The 17,448-nt window shown below is 42.9% G+C and overlaps 1 protein-coding gene across 1 annotated transcript in view; it reads right to left on the minus strand.

Annotated features, from left to right (window-relative positions):
* Positions 1-2,877: 2,877 nt before the first annotated feature.
* SLC4A8 (solute carrier family 4 member 8) overlaps positions 2,878-17,448 on the minus strand; it is a 70,576-nt gene continuing 56,005 nt past the window's right edge. Inside the window, exons 17-24 of the mRNA XM_036759718.1 lie at positions 14,853-15,014; positions 13,107-13,358; positions 10,972-11,040; positions 9,715-9,888; positions 7,997-8,134; positions 7,276-7,367; positions 4,798-4,893; positions 2,878-3,091 (exon numbers count right to left, since the gene is read on the minus strand). Of these exons, the coding sequence (XP_036615613.1) occupies positions 3,079-3,091; positions 4,798-4,893; positions 7,276-7,367; positions 7,997-8,134; positions 9,715-9,888; positions 10,972-11,040; positions 13,107-13,358; positions 14,853-15,014 (996 nt within the window). The 3' untranslated portion in view covers positions 2,878-3,078. The remainder of the gene's footprint in view (positions 3,092-4,797; positions 4,894-7,275; positions 7,368-7,996; positions 8,135-9,714; positions 9,889-10,971; positions 11,041-13,106; positions 13,359-14,852; positions 15,015-17,448) is intronic.

Below are 17,448 nucleotides of genomic sequence, written 5' to 3' on the forward strand. Positions count from 1 at the left end.
AATTTGTACATGAAATTTCTCTTTTCCACAATTTTCCCAGACAATTAGAAAATGACTGCTTCTTTGTTCCACTGTTCTGGAAATGGTTAGCTACTTCCCTAAGTTGCTCTTCACCCCCTCAAAACAGGTACTTACCCTTAATTATGTGTTCACTTTTATTGTTTATTTGCATGTTTATCTAAAAATGCTACCACTTCAGTTTGTCCTCAACGTATTCAGTATGAAATTAGGAAACCCTTACACAGAGAGAAAAGTCATATTTTCTAAATCTTATTTAAAAAAAAAAAAGACCTGGGTTAGTTGTGGACTATCAAAAAGTGCTTAAGGAAGGTTTTTGTTGGTTTGTTTTGTTTTTAAATGGGGGTGATGACAGTGTTATAGACATATTCTCCTACTTGCCATACTTCTGTACTCTTTTTTTTCTTCTTCCTGAACTATCTTCTTTTCCATTTCCCCCTTTCCATCACAACAGTAAACTCATCTTACACCACCACTTCCACCAACCTGCGCTGCAAAGAAGCTAGGGTTGGAATTGATCATGGCGAGGATGAGAAAGGAAGTTGTAGGATCTGGCTCCATAAATACCTATGCGTCTTGCAGTTATGCTAGACAAAGTTAAGCAAAGATATGTTTCCTGGCCTCGAGTAGCACGCAAAAGTCCAAAAGAAGATAAGTTATTGATGCCTTAAAAGAGAGGCATTTCTCTAAGTGACATGGGTTTTTGTATTTGTCGAGTGCTTTTCTCCTGATACATTCAATCCTGTGCAACTGACAAGAGGTTAAGGGAGCAGAAGACATCAGAATGGTAGGAGAATTAAAAAGGATGGAAGAGGAAGAGGTTAGCCGATATCCTCCCCCTCCCACGTGTTTACCAATCCTGTCCCCAGCCCCACCCCCAAACCATGTCAGGAACAGAGAAAAAATATACTGCTGTAACATATATTTTAAAGCAATACCTTTGGGGGCCTCTGGACTCTGAAACTTTTTTTAAATTTGGGTGAAGCATTTGCTTTAGCATTCAATGTGTAAAAATCTCTGAGTCGACTCAGACTGCTTCTTTGGGAAAGACCACTTATCAGAGCAATTAGCTAGTGAATATTAGTGTAAGACAGATTTTTAAAGCAGCTTCTGAATGAGCTGAAGTTACTTGAACTTGACTAGCAAGCCAGGTGCCTGGTCGTTGGACTCAATTATCTGAGCCAGGCAGCTGTTGAGAGATATGGCATTTCCTCCCTTTTGTTTATTTTTAAGAAGATGCTTTGGTCAAGGGTATTGTCCTTTTGTCCATGGAGAAGGTGAAAGGGGGTGTGGCAGAAGGAAAGGAGATGCTTATGGAAAGCAGAATGAGAGCTGAAGGGAAAGTCAGATGTGTGGGGGAAAGCAGCAACCTGCTTCACCTGAGAAAGCCACGGTGGCCAGGGGTAGCCTGCTTGGCCTCTTCTGTACCATTAAAGGCACCCACTCCCCATCCACCCTCCACCACCACCATACAAAGCCTACCGGTTCTAGAACACCCTGTGTATAATACAACCAAATTCTCTATAGACTGTTGATGTGATTTTCATTTACTCCAATACATTCTGTGAGCAACTGATGACCAATTCCAAAAGCATTAGAGTAAAAACAATTGATGTTGCTTTTAAACATAAAGGAAAGAGCAGACTATAAATATTGATCTTAAATTAAATATTAAAATTCCTCTCACCACTTTCAGCTTTGTTTCCAATTATGTTTTTGTATCTGAGATGTGAAAGCCTGAATTTTGGTAAACTAGTGGGAATTCAAGATGATGCCTAAACTACGTGACTGAAGGTATTTTCTGTCCATTGCCTACAGTTGTTTGCTACTAAGGCAGCTAGGGTGACTTACACAAACATTGAACCTCTCCAGAGGTGGCACCAGAATGTGCTCACATGAAGCAGTAATTAATGGAGAGCAGCAAGACACTGAAGTTTCCATAACATGGTAGTAAAATTATTTTTGTAGACCCCCCAAACTTGGAGGAACCTTGAGAGATCACTTCTCCCTATCTATGGGAAGGATTATGCTTTAAGGTTTACAAAGAGCTTTCCCCAAGATAACGACCTACTCTTCTCTTATAAATCTACCAAAAAAAGAGATACTATATCAAATCTTATGTCTTGTAAGTATGTCCTGATTTGAACCCAAGTCTCTTCTGCTCTACTTTAATCCCTCTCTTTCTCTCATTCTGTCCTCAATGGAAACTAGGAAAAGCTGCTCATCATCATTTAAATAATCTCCCTTTATAATAATGAAGACAGTTATCATCTTCCCCCTCAGCCTTCTCTTCTCTATTATAATTCCCCTTTGCAAATTTTTACTTTCCAAGATCATCAACAACATGTGCCGGTGTGGCTATGGAGCTATGAATCTGCCACTTCCTCACCCACCATCATGGTGGGCAGTATGTCAGAAGCCCTGGAGAAGTCCCACTAGAGAAGCCATCCCAAGCCTGCCACTCTATTAAAAGTTCCCTAGGCCAGAAAGTTGACCTGCTCACTGTCCACAGAGGAAACCTCATACAATGTCCCACCCCCATCGTTTTTACTCTCCCCGTCTTTGTGGTCCAGCATGGAAGAAGAGGTTGCCATCAGAGGGCTCTTCCCTCCCATCCTCTTCTGGCCCCAAGGAGGACTGGCTGATGGGACTCTTCAGTAGCCAAGGAGAAGATTCATGATGTTCAACTGGGCAGCAGGGAAAGAATTTCAGAAGTGTCCAAAAATGGAATGTTTGACGGTAAGCGGTGGCAACTGCTCTGAGGTTGGTGCGGGAGGAGGAAGAGGGAGAGGACAGAGATCACCAAGAGGCTTTCTTCTGTTTCCTTCCAAGCTTATACTTGGGGACTGGCTGCTGGTATGAGGATGGCTGAATGCCCTCTAAAGCGCACTGGAAATAACTGAACACTTCTTTGTGGCTTTAATATGAATCCAGTTATCTGAATGAAGAAGTAGCCAGGATGAGTCTTTCTTCATTTCTAAGAAACTTGCTCCCTTCTTTGTCTCCTGGCACTTCCCTGAGATACCTCCCAGGTCATCTCTTCCATTCCAGCAAAGACTCTTAGTTGAAAAGACTGAATAAAAGTATAACCATTAGCCAAAAAAGGGGAACACATGATTCATTCCTGCTTTTAACACAATACTTTAAAGATGTCACCAACAGTTTGTATCCTGCTATATTTTAAGTTCATTTTACAAGGAGACTAGTTCCTGGCTAAAAATAACTGTGTGCATTAAACAGTTCAACAGCTGTCTGGATTTTCCTCTGAAGGAAACCAAATTCTACATTTCACTCACATTCATTTTAACCCATTCAGTGAAAGAATCATCATAGATCTTTGGACTTTTCACACTTTATCTTCAGAACAATGCTATTTGATAGGCAAGGGATTTTTATCCTTATTTTACTGAGATGTGGAGAAGCTAAGCAATTTGTCCAAAACTACATAGATACTCGGGGGCAAAGATGGGATTAGAACCCAGGTCATCTGACTATTCCCAGACTATTTCCATTAGAGAGCCAGGGTGGTACCATGTGAAGAGCACTGAACTTGGAATAAGAAATCCCAGGGTCAAGTTCTAGTTCTAAACTTCAGTCTATATGATCTTGGGTGAATCACTTGACCTGAACCTCCACTTCTTCATCTGTAAACGGGGAATGACAATATTTGCACTATTTATCTCACAGGATTGGGGTGAGAATCAAATCGAGTGTGACCATAGGATCATTGTCTGAGACGGAAACCGCCTCGGAGATCATCAGGCCCAATGCCTTGGTTTACATCCCATCACTCCTTCACAAGCATTTGATTAAGCACCTCCCTGAGGCACTAGGAGACAAGACAAAATGAAAAACATTTTTTCCTTCAAGGAGCTTACATTCTACTGGGGAAATGAGCCATGTAAACAGATGAGGAAACTGGAAGGTCTTAATCGTTTCGATTTACCCAAGAACACACAAGTAGTAAGTAGCAGAGCTAGTATTTGAACTCAGGTCCTTTGACTCCAATGTGAAAGTGCTTTGCTGATTATAAAGCGTTATATAAATGGCACCCAATATGACTCCCAGAATGTTAGAGACTTAAATCTACACATGCCAACTAACCAGATAATAAAGTCCCCAAACTACTTTGACTTCAATTACCTGAATTTTTTTTAAAGTGGCTTTGGACTGAATTATCCCACAAATCTAAGTGTAAAGACCTAGTCTTCATATGAAAAAGTCATTCCTTGAGCCCTCTGGTTTTCTTCGCTGACCTGGTTAACACTGAGCCATGATAACTACAAATGAAATGTACAGAATTTGGTTTCCATAGTAGGAAAAGACTAAAAATCTAAGACTTGAAAATTCTCCATTAGCCATATTTGTAGACAATCTCTTTACTAAGCATAAATTAAATCAAAAATTATAGCTGTACTACCCCAAACAGCCACTGTTTCAAGCCGTTAAGCAGATTCTGTAATCGCAGCATTGCGACAGAGTGACAAACAGATTTTTGAAATGAAAACCAGACAAAGAGTTATCAAAATCCCAGTGGGCAAAACGGCCTTGAATCTCAAAATAAATTAATATAGAATTAGGGAACGTGTGAATCGGAAGTCCAGAAATGAATCTGTCTGTAAAGACATCTAGCGCTCTGGTACTGTGGGCGGCCCTGGGAGGTACCATCAGCTAAGACTTTGTTCTCCAAAGCAAAGCAGTATTTTAACTCTGATATGACTGCAATTAAAACAAGATAAGCCAGGTCAGGAATAAGTGAACGAATTCAGTTCTCATTACCTCTTTTCCTTGGCACTTCCTGTGTTCATGCTAAGAGCTTTCCAGACAGTAGTTTTAGGCATTTCATCAGAAATATTAATCTCAGAAGGGTCACATCTGAAATCAAGAGTTAGGACAATGATTACTTCGTCCACAAAAAAGCAATTATTATCTGTCTGTGGCAAAACCCTCATAGGGGAAAAGACTAGCATCTTTCTGAAAAGTCTGGAGGCCTGATAAGGAAGTAACATTTTATACTCAGATAGCACATTTTCTTCCCTGAATGTATTTTGCTAATATCATTCCCTCGTTCACCACCAAGCATCTGGAAGTTTATTTCATTGGAGGAGTAAGAAGTTCTCTGTTACTGGATGGGGTCTTAGGCAGCATCAGAAGGAGACTGTGGAATATGGTCTTGAGGGTTGAGCTGGGAGGTCACTCTACCCTCATGCTGCTTCAGTTCTCAGGAGTTAAGAGAGATCTAGAGGACCTTGGCTCCCTCTAACAAGTCAGACACATTCCCACAAAGGCAGGTGGCTAAAGAGAGCTTCTAGGATGATGCTCCATCTTCCCTTGGGCAGCCAATTGAAACTGAGGTATTCCCACTTACCCAGTGAAGGCTGCAAATCCTGGGGGACTCCATCAAAGTCTCACAAAACTTAGAGTAGATAGGTAAGTTCCTTGACGGCAGGGGACTACCCAATTTTTGTTTCTTCGAGAGAAAGCACAGTGCCTACTAGGCGCTGAATTGAATTTCTCATGCTTCTCTAATATTTCATCAAATCCTAGTCAACTCTTAAAAGCCCAGCCATAGAATCAAAAAATCTTAGATCTTTAAGGAACCTCAGAAGTATAGTCCAACTCATACGTGAGTGAGAATTCTTTCCACAGTATACCCAGGAAAGATCATCCTCAACTAATGCCTCATTGTGACATGGAGGCAGGGGTGTTGCTGGAGCCAGTTGTGTGAGCCAATTGTTAAGTTTTCATTGAGTGAACATGTATACCTCAGAAATTGGCAAATGCTACAAAACAAACTTGAGTTATCATTTTGTTTATTGTCTAGATGTAAGAAAGTAATGGAGAAAATCTTAATAAAACAAATCAAACTTAAAAGTTTGTCTTGCATACATTTTCCTCCCTGGAAAGCTGGTTGTTAAACATTTAACAACATTTACCAACACATTGCTACACAGAGGTGACCTGGGTCTTCAAAGGCTATACACCAGCAGATGGGCAAGTCCTACCAAAATGAATCAAAGTCTTCACTTCTGCATACAGACATGGACTGGGTATCTCTTTGCCAAAGACCAATCTAGCTGAGTTTGAAGAGGCTGATGCCTAGATGGTTGGCCAAAAAGTTCTACTAAGATGTGGAGGATCTGTGACTGCACCAGTAGAGAAAGTATCCATAATGACAAAACCACAGGTTTTCTAAGATACTGAAGAAAAGAGGGTTATGAATCTGCCACTTCCTTGCCAAGATGGGGGTGGGCAGTATGTTATAAGCCTAACCCATGGAGAAGTCCCAACAGAACAGCCATCCCAAGCCTGCCACTCCATTAATGGAGTGATATAGAAGATCCCTAGGCCAGAGGATTGACTGACCTGCTCACTGTTCAAAGGAAAAACCTTATACAATGTCCCCCTCCCCCCCATCCCTGTGGTCCAACATGAAAAAGCTGCTGTCAGAGAGTTCTTCCCTCCCATCCTCTCCTGAATGGCCATCACCCTCATTCAACTTCTTGCCTAATGCAGAAATCCCCTTTACAACAGCCCCAATCAGGGGTCGTCCACTAATTGAACACTTTGTATGACCAGGAAGTCATCCACTGGCCTGCTCCATAATTAGTTCAAATTGTTAGAAAATTCTTCTAGATTCTGGGCTAATATGCTGATTTTGGTCCCAAGTTTACCCTGTAATGGCCATGCCCACTTTTCTGCTCTATGGAGTCGCACCAAGTAAATCTAATCTTTCTTCCTGATGACAGCCCTAAATATCTGAAGGTAGCTATCATGTCCCCTTAAAGTCTCCACTGTTTCTCTTCCTTCTCCCTCCTGCTCCTGGAAATGTATCTGCTTGTGAGGAATTCAAATAGAATGAGAAATAAGATCTCCGTAACTAAAACATGGGTAAGTCGGACTTCCTATTAGTAGCTGAGGGGAAAAGGCCTGGTGAAACTCCTGAAAGCTGAAACTAATGGCTGAACACGGGGTGCAGGATTCTCTGAACACTTCAGTTATCCAGGCTCTCTCTGCACATTTATCCCAGGGACCAAGACCACAGACCAGCCTTGGCTAAGTTCCAAGTTCTCTATTCCCACTTTCAAAAGTTCCGACTGTCCTGAGTGTGGATATTTGCATACCAAGAAAGGAAAGAACATTTTGAGTAAAGGGTAGTTGAATCCTTAGATGAGCAGACAGAGAGGCCTCAATGACAAAACTGGGACTGGAATGCCCCCAACATCTCCAATTCTTTAGGCTTTAAAATAATCTTACCTGAAATTGTTACTCTTTCCAGGACTGCTCAGCAACTTCCTGCTCTCCAAGGGAAATTTGTCTGGCCCCATTTCTAACATTTTCTCCTCCTCCTGGGGGAAAAGGGGGTATTGATTACTATCTCAGACCCAGCAGTTCCCCAAAAGCATGGCATTCCATGGCCATTCCCCAACCAACGAAGTCCATGTTGCACACATCTCATGGGAAAACCTTCTTGTCCTTTTATAAAATCATAATTTTGTGTTTCTACTAATTATATGCTTATCTGCCTAGTCTATTCCCTTTGTGAGCCCCTTAAGGGAATAGGCCAGGTTCTTTTCTATGCCACTGGCCATTCATATGGATTGTGTTTATCTTTCATCTGTATCTGATATAAAAACTAAATCACTAATTTTATGATTTAGTATTTATTTTCCATGCTAGATTATTGCTATCTGCCTCAGACTATAAGAATCTGAATCATAGGGACTGGGTCTATTCAGTCATAACCCTGTGCAATCAGATATTTAATATATTATAAGATGATGATGTATTATTTTTTCAGATTTGATTACAGAAGTCTAAATGAAGGACAGGGAGGGACAAAAGTCCTCAATCCAATCTTAGCAAATAACATCTTGGGAGCTGGTCTTCCTAGGCTAGCTCTGGGATTCTGGAAGTGAGGACTTCTCATATGGTCCTTTTTGCATTTGGGAATTGCTGTTGACAGAATGATTATGACCTCTTCTTCCTTGGCCTTTTTTTTTGCATCATCTAGCTTCTTCTTCTTGCTTTCAGGCATGAGATCATCTAGCCAACTCAGTTCTCGCTTAGAGAAACAGAGATCCATGACTTTCCGGACAAAGACCAAGGCCAAAACCTATGAAAGAAAAGGGATATTCATTAAAGGAGTTAAGACTTTCCAGCAGAATTAAAAAGCAAAACTTGTTTTACAGGGTCCGCTAAAATGGATGTCCTTAATAGAGAAATGTGATACATGAGAATGGAGAGATGGGACCCATGTGAGTAAGGGTATACAGCAAGATTAGAATGACCAGATTCTGCTCAAACTTATTCCCATAGGTATCATAACAAGAATGGGGGAACTAGATATGGCTGGAGAGGTACCTGTTTCATGGTAGCTTTAAGCTCTGGTGGCCGGACCTGACTAAACACAGGCCATCAGTGTTTCCAGTTTAAGGAAACAGAACCTAGCTTCTCTCCAAGTTCACTGACCACCTGGCCATGCCGTTCAAGATCAGCAGCCTTTCTCAAGGCAATGACTAGTTCTTTACCCAGACCCTCCACCATCTCACATGAGACCAAATGTAAGTCACTGGCAATTTTGTGACTCAAAATAGCACCCTGGAAAAGTCACAAAGCCCAGATCTAGAAGCTCAAAGGGAATGGAAAGGAAGAGAAACCAGGAAAGAAGGAAAAAAGCCAGTGAAAATGCAAAATGCTACTCTTGGCTGGGGGAAGGGCAGGGAAGAAACTTACTGAATGGCTCGTTACATTTTCAAGTGGAAAGGGACTTTAAATGACATCAAAGCTAACTCTTTCAATTTATGGATGAGGAAACTGAGGCCCAGGCAAGTAAATGGCTTGGCTAAGGTCATACGGTGAATATGTTTCCTCAATATGAGTGCAGGGGGAGAGGATCATAAATAGAACTCAGGGGTCCATCCAATCCAACTCCCCATTATGCAGAAGAGGAAACTTACAATAAAGAAGTTTGGTGACTTGCCCAGGGACACAAAGCTAATAAGAGTCAGAGGCAGGATTTGAACTCAGTTCTTTCTGGCTCCGCCCAGCACTCTATCCCCTTATCTTAAGAATGAAAAATATTCAAACCAAGCAAACTAAATGCTAAATTTTTATCTCCAGACGCCTCATTTCAATAGCCTTCAAGACACTCAGATAGTTCTCAGCGCTTCTAAAAAAGACAGACCAACTCCTCCAAGACCAGGTCTAGGAGAGGGAAGTGAAGAAAATGACCAAAAAACACCCCCCAATACTCACTAAAGAAGCCTGCTTCCCATTCCAACCCTCCCCCACTGTCCCAAAGCTCCTTTTGTGAAACTACAACTTTTCCAATCTCCTTTCCCAAACCTTTATCACTTTTTCAGAAAGAGGGACAGAGGAGGGTGTCACCTCAGTCACCATCACTGCTCTACCCTGTCCTCTCTTCCTAATGGCTTTAAGAATCTGCTGTTCCCTTTAAGCATTTCAATCACTGCTGATTGCAACAACTTATTTTATTTGATCTTAGATAATCGAAGCTAAAGTTTTTTGCATCGACGTGCATATTACAAACATTTTTCTCTTCCCTCCAGATCCACTGAAAAGCTTAGGTAACCTTACTAGGCAACTAAAACAAGTTAAAGCAAGCCCCACCCACCCCCCAAGTCTGAAATCAGACAATGCTGTCACTGCTGTAAAGGAAAGGAAAAAAGTTACCATCATCGGAAAGATGATTGCGGCCGGGGATGCCTTAATAGCCCACAGCAAGACAAGACAAGTCAGCTGGATGAGGGTGAAGAGGTGTACTTTACGCAGAGGGACGTGGCGCAGGTAGATGAAGTCAGGCTGGTGCTTTGCTGGCATCCCAAAGAGCTTCAGGCGATCAAAAAACTGAAAGACAACCATTCCCCAAACCAATATTAAGGGAACTTTAGACACCAAGTGGTAACATCTTTCTATCTGTCACTGGAAACCAAATGACATTTTTCTCCTCTGAGGATTTCACTTTAGAACACACTTTGTAGATCATTTCTCATAAAAAGAACAAATGATTGTGATACATTAAAGAAAAAGAAAGACAAGTTAAATGACAAGATTGGAACCAATGTTTTAAAAAACTGCCTAAGGTCACACAGATAGCAAGTATTTAAGCTGATAGTAATTTATGTCAGAGCTTGGTCCAACCCATGTTCTATCAAAGCAAAGAGAAACCAATGGCCAAAACAACAGGCAAGGCTCTTTGGAGCTCTCATTTTACAGAGCTGTATCCACTGGCACCAGTTTACACTTAAATCATCCATTCTGAGCCTGGGGCCTCCTCCCTCTGGGCCACTTCTTGCCTCTGCCCCTGTGGCTGATTGGTAATGAAGGCATATAAGCCATGGTCTGGCATGGGGGGCATAGAGTACCATCCACACACCTATAACAGCACCCTAATCTCTTCCCCAGTACACTGCATCCTAAAGTCCCCTGGATTCTCTCACCCTGACAATCTGGCATTAAGGCAAAAGGTGTTTCATTTCTGTCTTTGCAGAAAAAGTCTGTTTGACTCTCAGCCAGTCCCAGGGACCTAAGTCTACAGTAGAACAAAGAGATTTAGCCAGGTCTTCCTGGGTCAGGGGCCCCTTGGGAGACCAGCCAGGGTAGGCCTTGAGCTATGTAGGGAGGCAGGTCCATTCTACAGGAAGGATCAGGACACCCTGGCAGCCTGTGTACCTCAATTCTTATATTGTTCTACTTGGCTCTTCCCTGTTTTCATGAAATATCTGATGCCACAAGCTCACCACACCAAGAAACAACTTTTCAAAAACAGGCTTGCCCTTTGTTGAGGATTTCTTCCTGGTACCAAATATGAGCCCAGATTGAAAAAAAAAGAATGTAGGAGGAGGGTGTGTGCCCTACTAGACTAGGAGAACTGAGCAGACAATGAACAAATAATCTCCTTGGAACAAAATGCAAAGTGAATTCCAATACCTGGATTCCTCTAAGTGAAGAAACTCCCATGTAAAGGAAAACTCCATAAAGTACTGGCATTGGAATGAACTAGAGACAAAAGTAGAGAAAGGCATATAATTAAACCTAATATTTTATAACAATGTCAGTATTACCATTTTAAAACTAACAGAATGTCTAGGTTAGCTGGTCCCAATTTCACTATTTCTGTTAATAACATTTTCATCTTCCTAGTGAACTAGGTTCAAGGCTTCCCTCAATGTCACACCTCAATGTCCTCCCTCTATATTGCTCCCCACAGACAATTATTTGTCATATCCTACTGATTCTCCTTCTGCCCTCTGGGGCCAGAGTGAACAAACCTAATTTCTCTTCCATGTGACAACTCTTGGAGTCTTCTCTTTTGCAAGCTAACCACCCCCAGTTCCTCCAGTGAATCCTCATGAAGCATGGATGCCACTCCCCTCACCATCCTGGTCACCTTCTTCAACGTCCTTCCTAAAACATGGCTCCCAGAACTCAAGATAAGAGCTCAGGTCTGACCAGGGCAACACACAATGGGATTCTCAGATCTCTCTTTCAGAGCATCATAACTCCAAGCGTAAGATCACTATGGAAGAAGGCAGTTGTGTTATTGGCCTGCGAATTGGCTCAAAACGTTCAAATTCTGTTCTGATTCTCTTTACCTTCTGTGTAACAGATGTTTATTGCATGGCTTGGGGTCAGTTTGTATACTTGTATATCTGTGTCACTGGAGCTAGCTTCACTCAGATCTTACCACCAGACACATGGAGGGCATGGACAGCTACTCCTATCCCACTGCCTCCCTTTTTTTTTTTAAAAAAAAGGCCAAGCTTTATTTGGGATTCCTTCATATAACACTGCTATCCCACCAAAGTAGAATACTTGCTGTCTTCATGTACAGGAGGTGGTTTTTTCCAGCCACATTTTTCTTTTGTTTTCTTTTCATATATTTTTATTTATTTCATGAAATATTTCCCAATTATATTTTAAAAAATTAACATTCATTTTTCAAAATTTTGAATTCCAAATTCTCTCCCTCCCTTCTGCCCCTCCTCCATTCCTTAAAAAGGCAAGCAACATGATATCAATTACACATATGATGCCATGCAATAATCAGCCATGTTACTGCCTCCCATTTTTGGTAGCTTCTTGTAGAAGGCCAGCTAGGGAGGATTTCACCTTGAAACGGTGACAGAGTCCTCAGTCCAGGATTATGGGTGTTACTGTATTCCTCCATTCTGCGGCTCTAAGCCTCACAGCTCAGTCAATACCTTTTCCACCTAGTCCTTGAGGAGCATAGAAACCTTTCTTCTAAGAGGGAGTCTTGGAGTCACTGAGCATCTGGGATGTTGGTCCAGAATGCCCATGAGGCATTCATTCTCAGTTAGTGTGATCTGCCCAGCCCTCTGCTGCATTCAGAAGTTTATGGTGTGGGGTGATGTATGGCCGATAAGACTACCTACCTCTGGGGCTTCTCAATGATTCATATTTCAGTGAATGCACTGCAAGAAGCCTCATTTCCTTCTACAACCTTAAGTTTTTCTCGTGTGGGCACTTATTATACCTCTCAATTCTAACAGCCTCTGACTGGCTTGTTCATCAGGCCAACAAAAATCCCCTAAGTTTTGCTGTTTGCCATGTTGACTCATGTGGAGCTTTGTGCTCCACTAAACTCCCAGGCCATTTCCCCACGAATTGCTACCTAAATGTATCTCTCCCCATCCTACACTTAGGCACCTTGATTTTGTTCTTGTTTTTTTACTTTTTAACTCAAGTTTAGAATATTACATTTATCCCTATTATATTTCACTTTATATTAGATTCAGCCTTTCATTCTAGCCTACTGAAATCTTTTTTGGATCCTGACTTTGTCATCTCATATATTAGCTATCCTTCCCAGCTTCATGCCATCTGAAAACGTGATAGACAGTCACCTAGGCCTTAATCCAAGTCATTGATAAAAACACTGAACGGAAATAGGAAGTAAAGAGGAAGGAGCTGGGTTTAGGAAGGTCCTGGGGCAAGGGAAAGGAGGAAGTACTTTGGGCCAGTGCCAGACCGGTCCTGGTCCAGGCAATAAAAAGGTAAATGTCACCCTGTCCCTACAAGTAGGACAGACTTTCTCTGGTTACCTTTAACATGGCTGTCATGAAGACTGAGCAGCCCATCAGCACAAAGATCATGAGCCCTGTGACTCTCTGCTCTCTGATCCCCAGGAATTTGGGCTGTTCCCCTGGAGCAGAGCACTCAGACTCCAGCTTGAGGCTATTGACGTGAGTAATGGAGAGAACAGTGGCTGCCACAAACCAGGGCAAGCCCATGATGGAGCACACTCCTAGCATCACAGCCACCATCAGCAAGTCGAGGTGGTATCCACATCCTTTCTGTGAGAAAACAGAATCTGCAGTTAGCAGAAGCAGCATTTTAATCACTGCAATGACATTATACAACCTTAGAGCCATTCTCATGACAGCAGCAGTAGGATCAGGGTGCAAGATCCAAGTTTAAATGGGGCCTGACAGGAAGAAAGCCTGGGTCCGAGGTTCCCAGAGCAGGGCAGCCTTGACAGTTCCCTTTTCTAGCCTGCAACAGATCTGGAAGGATCCAAATCATAGCTGGACCTGAGTTCAAATCTGCTACTTCCTGCACATCTGACTGGCCAAGTCACAGAACTGCCCTGAGCCTTGATTTCCTCGTCTGTAAAATAAAGACTTTACACTAGAAATGATCACGGCATCAGACAGGCCTTCCAGGGGCCATCCCAGCTCCAATCCTTTCCTGTGTTTCTATCACCACAGGACATGAGGTCGGACCTCCTGACTCCAATTCCGGACTGTCGAAGCCTTTCGCCCACACACGCCCACCCTCTGGCATCTCACTTTGGCCTTTGTGTTTCCAGAGGACAGATGCATTAGGCAGGACAACTAATACCAACAGCTGAGCCAGGAACGAATGTCAGGAATTGTGCCTTTGGCACACAGGGTAGAAGGCGCAACACGGCTCTTGCTTGAATAGAGAGAACTTGGGTTCAAGTTTCACCTCTGACTCCTCCTGGCTGTGAGACTGCATGCAAGTCATTGGCGTCACCTCCCAGTGCTCTTGGCAATCCTCAAAGACCTTTAGTTACCGAGAAGGTGCCACTTTGTCTTGGTGAAGGAAGTTTTTTCCCCTAGGAGTTCTCCCTGACACATGTTCTATGTGGCACCCATAACAGAAGAGTCTTAACTCAGAGCTTTGGGGTGAAGGTCCCAGATCTGTTCCCACAACACGCCCTCTAACTATTCCCTGTTGTGTGGAGAGAGAAGAAAAAAAGAAAAGGGAGGGACCCTAGTATGTTCCTTGTCAGCCCTGTCTCCTCAGGGTCCTTCTGACTAAGAGTCAGCATAGAAAACCCAATTTTAATGCTGCTGGACGCAGTAGAACACAAGGGTTCTAGACTAAAAGAACACAATGAGTTAGAGCGGCAATTGTCAGCCATGTTAAATAACTACCACATTTGGCTGTGTCTGTGTCATCAAGCTATCTGCCCCTCTCTCTCCAGGCTTTTGAGGGGTTACTTGTGTCAATACAGACAAGATTCTTTTCCCTCATCTTGCCAGGTATGACACTTGGGTGCACGTGCACACGCACACACACACTTCCCATACACCAGATCCTAAAGTTGGCCCCATTCATCAACTGATGAACCAGAGATGTGTGAGGCTGGGATAGATTAGTGATTCCTCCAATTACTGGCAATTCCTCCATAATTTTATGGAGCCTTACAATCTACTGTACCCTAAAATGCCTGAGGTCTGCATGCACACATACTAAAATTAATCACCAAATTCACATGAGGAGACTCCCACAGATTCTCTATAGACCAAAGTTCCTATTACCTTGAGCTTATGTTCCTTCCTATTAATTATGACGGCTGTGATCTGCTGGTCCATGAATATTAAGATGGTGCAGAGGAGAGCTGGGATGATTGCAGCTATCACAGTCCACCAGGGATTGGGTCCAATGGGATTAATAATCCATCCCCGGTCATCCCTCGTTGGCTAAAAAAGAAAGAAAGAAAGAAAGAAAGAAAGAAAGAAAGAAAGAAAGAAGGAAGGCTTTATTTTTGTATTTTAAATTAGCAGAAATAAATAGTGCAAAACTTTCTCTGAGACTTAGTCTCTTTAATATTGCCTGAGACCCCTGAAAAGTATCAAATGCTTTAACTTCTCAAACCCTTATTTTTGTTCCCTTAAATGAGTCAATTCCTAGCCATATACAAGTTATTGTCCACAGGGAACAGAATGTGAATTCCCAAAGGGAATTTTAAATTCTAACCTGACTTTAATGTACCATCCAGAATATTCTCAACTCCTTGGCATTCCCCCTCTAAAGATTATGTACTCAGAATGTAGCCAGATTTTATTATTAGCATAAGTAAAAATACAATTATGAAGACAAATCTGTTGCCAAAAAATATTACCATATATTCCAAAGCTAAATGTAAATGACCACTACTCAGCTCTCAGATTCCCTCTTTTAGCACACATACCATGACATTTATAGCAGTCAACTGTGCCATACAGTTCATCTGTACAATCAACTGCAAAGGTAACCTGGCCTTGTATACTCTGCAGACTACCGTTACTGTCTAGGGGAGAAGTATCACATGAAGTTGGATGGAGTGAACCGAATCATTGTTGGGGTTGCTACATTCCCAAGGTTGGTCCAATTGCACCAAACCTATTGAATCACGATTAATCTTACAGGTAATGAATGATAGGTGGTGCAATGGAGAGTACTGGACCTAGAGTCAGGAAGACCCGAGTTCAAATCCAGCTTCAGACACTTGCTAGCTGTGTGACCTTGGGCAAGTCACTTCACTTCTGTTTGCCTCAGTTTCCTCATCAATAAATGAGGATAACAACAGCGCCAGCCTCCCAAGACTGTTGTGAGGACCGAATGAGATAATACTTGTGAAGTGCCTAGCACGGGGCCCAGGACATGGCTGATGCTATACAGATGCTCATTTCCTTCCTTTTCCCTTCCCTTCCCTTGCAGTTCCAAGGCATTTAGAGAGAGAGTTGACTCCGAACCTTCCATCGCCTGATTCCAGGCAGCTCTTTGGCAGACTCAGGAATACTCTCTGGAGCTCTCCAGGAACATCCCAGGTAAGAGCTGGGGCCCGGTCACGTTTGAAACACCCCATGGCATTTACTCCTTACTTGTGAGAGAACATTCTCCACTGAAGGTTTTAAGCCTTTACTATAACACACCTACACACAAAATAAGAACCAAAGTACCCTAGAGTGTGAAACCATTCCAGTATTAGAAATGTAACTGGGGGCTCTGGGGGCATGTGCAAAGCTGCCCCTCTTGCTTCCCGCCCTGTGTGACTTAGGGCTGAAGAGTGCTTTAGGGGATGATGGACCCCGTGGATATGACTCCATTTTGAGATGAGAAGGCAGTCCCTTTATTGGCCACTCAGCAGGAAAAGCCAATTCACTGGACTTTTAAAAGGGAGTGTCTCTCTCCCTGCCCTCTGTCCCTCTTTTGTCTTCTCTCTCAAGCTGCCAATCATGTCAGAACTGGTTCAGGCAGCTTCCTTTGAGCACTGGGAGGGAAGGCAGCTTACCTTATCCCTCATCCTGGCTCCATGACCTTAGAGCTAATATGTTATGGATGTTTTGCCCTGCATGTAGACGCCAGCCGGTTAGGCTTGTGAGAAGTCTGATACTAAGAGTGATGGTCACCAGAAAACAAATGTGTTTTCCAGCATAAGACTTAGTGACAGTGTGGCTCACTGTGCCATATAGAAGCCAGAATCCGTGCCTTTGAAGTGCTTTGTCACGGAAAAGTTCATAGATTATGTGTCTGGAGTTAAATTGCAAATGTGGTCCGACAACAACCCGCTGACAAACTTCGATCAGTGCCAAGTTAGACACTTGCCAGAGATGGGCAGCGGCGTTAGATAACTACGAATTTGGCATCCCAGCCAGGTAAGATGATTGGGGACAAAGATGTTTTGTCTCAAAGGCAACCAGAGCTATGACGGCATCTTAAGGAAAGAGTGACTAGCGTGTGGGACTCCCGGGGCGGGGGCAAGTGGAAATGCTGCTGGGAGTTGGGATCTCCAGCAAATAGCGGCCTCCTCCTTTAACCGCACTCTGATCAATCAACCCAAACTCCCATTCCTTCAGCGCACCTGCTTTCGGCTAGGTTAAAAGCAATCCAATGGCACCCTAACGGGTAAGTGAACGATAGCTCCATAATTTTCCAGAAGAACTTACACTTTTCAAAGAGGATGCTTATTAACCAAAGTGCATTTTCAGTTGGTGGAATGTTAGTCTCCATGGCAAAGTGGAGTGCAGAAGTTTAAGTAGCTAAGGGAAAGGCATTTTACCACAGAGAAGTCTGTCTTCCTCCTAGGAAGGACAGGCCTAGCTGGGAGACTGGCCCTCTGGGCTTGGCTCACCTAGGCTTCTCCTGAATTTC

The sequence above is a fragment of the Trichosurus vulpecula genome, chromosome 5 (genome assembly GCF_011100635.1).
Source record: "Trichosurus vulpecula isolate mTriVul1 chromosome 5, mTriVul1.pri, whole genome shotgun sequence".
NCBI classification, from domain to species: domain Eukaryota; kingdom Metazoa; phylum Chordata; class Mammalia; order Diprotodontia; family Phalangeridae; genus Trichosurus; species Trichosurus vulpecula.